This window comes from Pundamilia nyererei, unplaced genomic scaffold, assembly GCF_000239375.1.
Source record: "Pundamilia nyererei isolate P.nyererei 1_Seehausen unplaced genomic scaffold, PunNye1.0 scaffold00020, whole genome shotgun sequence".
Classification (NCBI taxonomy): Eukaryota; Metazoa; Chordata; class Actinopteri; order Cichliformes; family Cichlidae; genus Pundamilia; species Pundamilia nyererei.
In genome coordinates this window covers 5,341,109-5,348,528 of record NW_005187421.1, presented here as the reverse complement: position 1 = coordinate 5,348,528, position 7,420 = coordinate 5,341,109, and the positions used below count along the sequence as shown (strand labels likewise).

Genomic DNA, 7,420 nt, shown 5'->3' with positions numbered 1-7,420 from the left:
CACACACACACACACACACACACACACACACACACACACACACACACACACACACACTCAGAGGACTCACCTGCTCACACACACCTGAACACAAGCCAGACTGAAAGTTTTTTTCTGTTTTCACAGCTTGAAGAACAAAGTCTGGGTGAATGAATTCAGGTCAGTGTCTGGTTTTATTTTGAAATCATAAACACCATCTGTTGGTCATTTGTAGGTGCTCAGCTGTTTTCTTTTGGTATTTTTACAGGTACGGAGGCTTCTCATTGGGTGCCAGGAGCACTCAAGTCCTCCCTCCGGCTAACGAGATCGACGACGCCATAGAGAGAGTCCGAAAGATCTTTGAGTTACAGAAGGTCAGTCAGAGAAAAACATGTTTGACTCATTGCAGCTTTTATTGTCCAGACATTCCTCCAAGCTGTCGGGTTTATTACAAAGCAGACGTTTTACTAAAAACACACCGGCTTCAGGCTCGACTCACAGGCTGAAGAACTCAAAAGACAATTACACCATCAGAATCTAAGTTGAGATGGTGGATATATTTTAGGTCAGAAATAATTTATCTTTAGTCTAATGAAGTTCATCAGAGGAAAGCCAGTCCACCTGTGTGATCCAGAACCAGCCCTTGGTTCTTTAAAGGGAAAGTAAGACTTTGAAATGTGACTGCTGTTTCCTGCAGGGAGCCGCTGCAGATCGATTCCTGGACACTCTGTCTGGCTTCATCAACGGTCTCGACACAAAGAACAACGTCAAGGTGAGAACACATGGTGGCGCCGGCCTCAGGAGTATGACTGCAATAATAACTGTAGTATTTTCAATGAAGGTCTGTTTGGTCTTTATACTATGAATTAGCGTTCCAGCATTTCGTGCTTTATATCAACAGGAGATATTAAGACAGTTTTTTCAGGGTTGAGAAACACTTAAGTTAAAATCGTTTTATAGTTACATTTTTTTCCAATTATTGAAATCTAATAATACGAGTGGACTTTTGTGGACTCAACATGAACGTGCGGCAGGTAAATTGTGTGGTTTACAGACAACTTGATGTCATTTTTCTTTGTTGTTTTGTTTGTAATGTAATATGTTTTGATTTTATTACTAATTACATGTTAGAAACAAAACCATCAGTCCTTCAATCAAATATTTGACTCACTTCACCCACTGACAGCTGAAAGAGTCAGTTTAGTCAAACCTGCGGATTAAAACTGGTCATTCACGGCTCTGTTGGGAGGAGGGGACGCCAGCTAACATGAAGAGGCTGTTCACTGGTTTGTCCTTGAATCCTCTCTCCTCAGATCTGGTTTAACAACAAAGGCTGGCACAGCATCGGTGCCTTCATCAACGTGATGAACAACGCCATCCTCAGGGCAAACCTCCCTCAGGGGAGAGACGCCAGCAAGTACGGCATCAGCGCCGTCAACCACCCGCTGAACTTGACCAAGGAGCAGCTGTCCCAGGTCGCTCTGTGAGTGCACACCTGAACGACACACCTGTCGGCAGTCTTTGTTTGCACCTCAGTCCTCTTAACCCCCCCTCTTTGTCTCTCCCCACCACCTCCTTCTGCTCTTCATCTCCAGGGTGACGACCTCCGTGGACGTCCTTGTGTCCATCTGCGTCATCTTCGCCATGTCCTTCGTGCCTGCGAGCTTCGTGGTCTTCCTCATCCAGGAGCGGGTCAGCAAAGCCAAACACATGCATTTCATCAGTGGCGTCCATCCGCTGCTCTACTGGACCGCCAACTTCATGTGGGACATGGTGAGACCCGAAACAAGTGCCCCTGTGTCCTGTGTGTTTGTGCGCTTGGGTGTTTGCTGATGCCTGCTTGTCTCTGCAGTGCAACTACATCGTCCCGGCAACGCTCGTCATCCTCATCTTCATCTGCTTCCAACAAAAAGCCTACGTATCATCCACAAATCTGCCGACCCTCGCCCTGCTGCTGCTGCTCTACGGGTCAGATACTGCAAAATACTGCAAAGTACTGCATGCTGCCACTGTATCATACTACATCAGAGAGTGGCACCGAGCCAGTTTGTGCTCTAACAGAAACCTTTGTTTTCCTTTTTCTCCCAGCTGGTCAATCACGCCGCTCATGTACCCGGCTTCCTTCTTCTTCAAGATCCCCAGCACGGCGTACGTCGTCCTCACCAGCGTCAACATCCTCATCGGCATCAACGGCAGCATCTCCACCTTCGTCATGGAGCTGTTCGGAAACAACGTGAGTCCTCACGGACGCCGACGCTAGATTTTAAAACGATTCACAGATCGAATGAAAATAAACCCGAGAGCAGCGGTTTGACTTTCCATTCTTTTCAGGAAATCGGAGGAATCAACGACATCCTGAAGAACGTCCTCCTCATCTTCCCTCATTTCTGTCTCGGTCGAGGTCTCATCGACATGGTGAAGAACCAGGCGATGGCCGACGCCCTCGAGAGATTCGGTAGCTTTCCAGTTTCTGATCGCAGCATTTATTTATTTGTTGTCTGTAGTCAGTCAGCGTGATGTGAGGCTGTTGAATGGCTCTGTGAACGCTGTGGTCGTGTTCCAGGTGAGAACAGGTTCCGCTCTCCTCTGGAGTGGGACATGGTGGGAAAGAACCTGCTCGCCATGGCTGTGGAGGGAGTTGTCTTCTTTTTCATCACCGTCCTCATTCAGTACAGGTTTTGCATCAAACCCAAGTGAGTCAGCACACCTGGATCGCTTCATTTCGTCTTATGTAGACCAGTTTGCAGGAAAGCCGGTATGAGCACCGTGTTTGTGCGTCTATGTGTGTGCAGGCCGGTCAGTAAGCTCACCAAACTGGTACCTCTGGGTGAGGAGGATGAGGACGTGGCCCGAGAGAGACAGAGGATCGTCCACGGCCTCGGACAAGGAGACATCGTGGAACTTCGGCAGCTGACGAAGGTGCAGATTTTTATCCAACTTGTTTTTTCCACCTGAACCAAACACACAGTCAGAGGCTGAATGACGCTGATAAACTATATTAATGAAACAAAGCAAGTACTTCTTAAGAGCTGTTACCCAACGCAAGGAAATTTTAACACAGCTTTTCCAAACATCTGGTTTTATTTCAGATGCTTACGTTATTTTACTTTCCACACAGAAACAGAATTTTTTCACCAAAACCAGAAACTACCAGGGTCAAGATGATTAGCCCCCATCCTAACAGTCAGTTTTGTTTAATTTTTGCAGTCGTTTCTTGTAGTTTTTAACAAGTCTCGTGTACGTCTCCTGAGCAATCCCAGCCCATTCTTCTTTTGGGAACTTCTCAGGCTCCTCCTCAAATCTGGAGGAGCCTGAGAAAGAAAACCTAATGAGTCACTCTCTCTTTCTCCCAGATTATAACAAATCTGCTGTTGTGTACGTGTATTTTTATGATGCTTGTTAAACTTTATTGGAGATTGGAAGTAGTTTAATCCAAAGTAAATGATTCGTGACCGAGTGAACTGTGTCCTGCAGGTGTTTAAGAGGAAGGAGAAGCCGGCGGTGGATCGACTGTGTGTCGGGATTCCTCCCGGAGAGGTGAGCTCGATCTGCAGTCTCGTGTTTCAGTTCAGCCTCTAAAACCAAACCATCACCTTCATAAAAACGAACCTGTGAATGGTGATTTTAAAATGTGCGTCCTCAGTGTTTCGGCCTCCTCGGTGTGAACGGAGCCGGAAAGACGACCACCTTCAAGATGCTGACGGGAGACACCATAGTGACCAGAGGAGAGGCTTTCCTGGCTGGGAAGAGGTGAGGTCAAAGGTCTAAGCAGCTCAGAGCTTATTGGAGCTGAAACTTTCTGGGTTGTTGTTGTTGTGTGTTGGAGTCGGGGATTGACCTGGTTTCCTGCAGATTTATTCTGAGGATTTAGTTCACTGAGAACTCATTTCACTTCACGTGGTTGGGCCTTAAAATTGGAGGCCATAAGTCGTAATTAAATAATTTAACCTCATTTTAAAAGAGAAGGTAGGACGATGTGTGACACGTAAAAAAGTTTCAAACAAGTGAAAGATCTCTGGATCGATCCTGAAATCTCTTTGGGGTTGTATCAGGAAGAACATCTAAGGTAAAAATCATGGATTTAAAATCTGTGGAGCCAGCCGCCATGTTATTCCAAATCATGAACACTGATTAATTAACTAAAGACATGAGCGTCTTCATCTCTGAGGGCTTTGTCTTCTCGTGATTTCTTCTGACTGTGCAAACAGAACCTGAGCTGAAGCTTTAACAGGATCCTCGTTCAGCAGCTCAAACAAAGTTGCTAAAACAAAGCCAGGAAGTTGCTCCATTATTTTATAATTGTCAGCAATTCACGTGTAGAGCTGCGCAATGTTCCCTGCAGGGCCTTTGCCCTCACACACCGTCCTCCATCCACCAAAAAGTCACACTAGGCACAGGTGCAGTGGTGGGACAGCAAGAGGATTAATCTAAATTTAAATTAAAGTATTCTTCTGCTCTTCATGCTAATATCTGTGTGTTTGCAGCATCCTGCGGGAGATTGACGAGGTGCATCAAAACATGGGTTACTGCCCTCAGTTTGACGCCATCAACGAGCTGCTGACAGGAAGAGAGCACCTGGAGCTGTACGCCATCCTAAGAGGGGTGCCTGAGAAGGAAGTGTGTGACGTGAGTGTAAACACACTGCCAACAGACTGCAAACACTCAAAAGCACAAAGCAAACATGCACTGCCAACACACATTGTAAATATGCAGTTTTAAATAATAAGACACCCTGAGCAACACACTGCTGTGCATCTGCTACCCATGATAATGCTCATCGTGATGATTCTGCTGCTGTTTGATTGACAGGTAGCAGAGTGGGGTATCAGGAAGCTGAGTCTGGTCAAGTATGCAGATAAAGCAGCTGGAAGCTACAGCGGAGGAAACATGAGGAAGCTGTCCACATCCATGGCTCTGATCGGAGCGCCCCCTGTAGTGTTTCTGGTAAGATGCACCTCACTGCCTAACTTTAGTTAAAGGTAAAACTAGGTTGAAGTAAGATTCAGTAAGATCACCACGAAGGGCATCGAAGCAGAGCCACAGATTCACCGCAGGGGTCAAGACTGCAGGTTTTTCCTTTAATTTGTCACTCGTCTTGTAACTGAAGAAACACGCTGTTGCACAACAGCAGCAGAACCAAGGCAGCCAATCACAGTGCAGATGCTTAACAGTAGGATTTGTGTGTGGGGGGGTGAGGTGGAGTTGGAAGGGTGGAGGTTGTGTAATGGGAAAAGGATTTAAAGGAGCTGCTGAGGAAAACAGGAGTAGGAGACGGGAAGGTCTGAAGCACAGAACAACGAGAGCCGGTGCTTTGTCAGGTGCAGGTGGAGGAGGTGTGGCTACAATGACACTCCTCCCCCTCCTCCTCACCTTTACCTTCTGCTTCCTGCTGCATCTGTGGGCCAACCTCAACCTGGCTATCCTACTCGTTACAGGACGAGCCGACCACTGGTATGGACCCCAAGGCCCGCCGAGCCCTCTGGAACTGCATCCACAGCGTCATCAAGGAGGGCCGCTCCGTCGTCCTCACCTCGCACAGGTAAACACGAGGACAGGCGGATGGTTTCATGGTTAATGCGTCCTCATAGTGGGTCTGCCAGTCGCTCAGTTTAGTTGGTAGAGATTTTGAAAGGTTGAGACATGTTTTTACCATATCTGTAGAACATTTTTGGCACTTTTATATTTCCAGTTCAGATTTATCTTTGATTCCAAAATTGCTCGCTGTCATCAGTGACTAACCCTTTGGCTGGTGATAAAAACAGTAATAGATATCTACAAGCACAGCCAAACATTTAAATGTTAAACAGTCATCGTGACACCAGCTGGCGTCCCCTCTGCGTGTGCTTATTAAAGCGGCTGTGTGTGTTTCAGCATGGAGGAATGTGAGGCTCTGTGCACGAGGATGGCGATCATGGTGAACGGCCGGTTCAGATGTCTCGGCAGCGTCCAGCACCTGAAGAACAGGTAGCGCTCACTGACACACGACAGCAGCTACATTTAAACACATTCATCCTCCAAATCCAGCTTTTTAAATTGATCGGTCAGAGAAGTTTGTGCTCAGAGAGCCTCTAATGTCAGTTTATTTTAAATGAGTATCTTCAGTGTTGAACTCCCGGTTTTGTGCCTCAGGTTTGGCGATGGGTACACCATCATCCTGCGGGTGGCGGGGCCGAACCCCGACCTGCTGCCCGTCATGAAGTTCATTGAAAGCGAGCTGAGCGGCAGCACGCTGAAGGAGAAGCACCGGAACATGCTGCAGTACCAGCTGCCGTCCTCGCTCACCTCGCTCGCTCACATCTTCTCCATCCTGGCCAAAAATAAAGAGACGCTGAGGATCGAGGACTACTCCGTCACTCAGACCACGCTGGACCAGGTAGAGACTCGCACGCACCTAAGAAGGTACTAAGGGGGTGTGGCCTGCAGAGGCTCTGACTGATGTTTGTACTTTCAGGTGTTTGTAAACTTCGCGAAGGATCAGAGCGACGACTATCACTCCAAAGACAACTCTGTGAGGCGGAAGGACGTCGTCGTCATCGACCTCCCGGTACTGAGCTCGACCAGCGGAGCCTCGCATGATGGTGGCAGGCTGTCGGAGAGCGTCATGTGACGGCACTGTGAGGCTGAAGCTTCAGCCTGGACTTGACCCGCAGCAGAGAAGACACCTACCTCTTCTCTGATGTCACACTGATTTAAAAAAAAAATGGCGGTGGGCGGAGTCACCTGCTGCCTTATGCCAGTCAATGCAAATGATTTCCTCTGGAGGCGGGGAGTGCTTTGCCGACAACGCCGACTTAAACACTTGAACGAGTGCCTTCAGACCTCCCGCGGCTCCGAGACTCTTCTTCTCTTCCTGATTGAATGCGAAGAACGCGAGCGACTGTTTTTGGTGACAAACGATGAAGAATCCGAGGGCTGTTTGAAAAAATAAAATCACACGTTTAAAAAAAACAAACAAAACAAAACAAAAAAAATTTGATTCCGTTTCTACTGTCAGACTTTATTTATATGTGTAGTGAAAAGAGACATGTGTAATTTGTTGTTTTATTTTGACAGAGTCATTAACTGTTTCCTGTAGTGTTTAACTGCCAATCAAAGCACCTGATACAGAGGAGACATGTACTGATTTTTATAGTTTTGTTTTTTAAAGAAAGGATACTAAGAAAAGCCGATTTGTGAGTTTGGGTGTGAAACAGTGAAATACCTCATCAGCTTCTGAAGCACACTACAGTATTGATGAGCGGCCTTGCTGATCGATCGGCGCTCTGATTGGTCGGCGAGCTGCTAAAGGTGACTCTCTGTGACTGCAGCACTTGAAGTGTTCAAACACCATCAGTTTGTCTTTGCACTGAAATCAAACTTGATCACGTTTATTGACCGTGCGGCTGATGGATGAAGAGCTGTTACGACCCGAACAACCAGGATTAAACTGAAACAAATCTGC

At 47.1% G+C, this 7,420-nt stretch overlaps 1 protein-coding gene across 2 annotated transcripts in view; it reads left to right on the top strand.

Annotated features, from left to right (window-relative positions):
* The window catches only part of abca1b (ATP-binding cassette, sub-family A (ABC1), member 1B), a 40,989-nt gene extending 33,569 nt beyond the window's left edge, over positions 1–7,420 (top strand). For both annotated transcript variants that reach the window (XM_013909165.1, XM_013909164.1), the window contains exons 32-49: positions 127–159; positions 248–353; positions 677–751; positions 1,293–1,462; positions 1,575–1,752; positions 1,832–1,947; positions 2,068–2,212; positions 2,311–2,434; positions 2,543–2,672; positions 2,772–2,898; positions 3,454–3,516; positions 3,623–3,729; positions 4,464–4,605; positions 4,789–4,923; positions 5,415–5,518; positions 5,851–5,943; positions 6,109–6,352; positions 6,431–7,420. In XM_013909165.1, the coding sequence (XP_013764619.1) occupies positions 127–159; positions 248–353; positions 677–751; positions 1,293–1,462; positions 1,575–1,752; positions 1,832–1,947; positions 2,068–2,212; positions 2,311–2,434; positions 2,543–2,672; positions 2,772–2,898; positions 3,454–3,516; positions 3,623–3,729; positions 4,464–4,605; positions 4,789–4,923; positions 5,415–5,518; positions 5,851–5,943; positions 6,109–6,352; positions 6,431–6,586 (2,248 nt within the window). In that variant the 3' untranslated portion in view covers positions 6,587–7,420. The remainder of the gene's footprint in view (positions 1–126; positions 160–247; positions 354–676; positions 752–1,292; positions 1,463–1,574; positions 1,753–1,831; positions 1,948–2,067; positions 2,213–2,310; positions 2,435–2,542; positions 2,673–2,771; positions 2,899–3,453; positions 3,517–3,622; positions 3,730–4,463; positions 4,606–4,788; positions 4,924–5,414; positions 5,519–5,850; positions 5,944–6,108; positions 6,353–6,430) is intronic.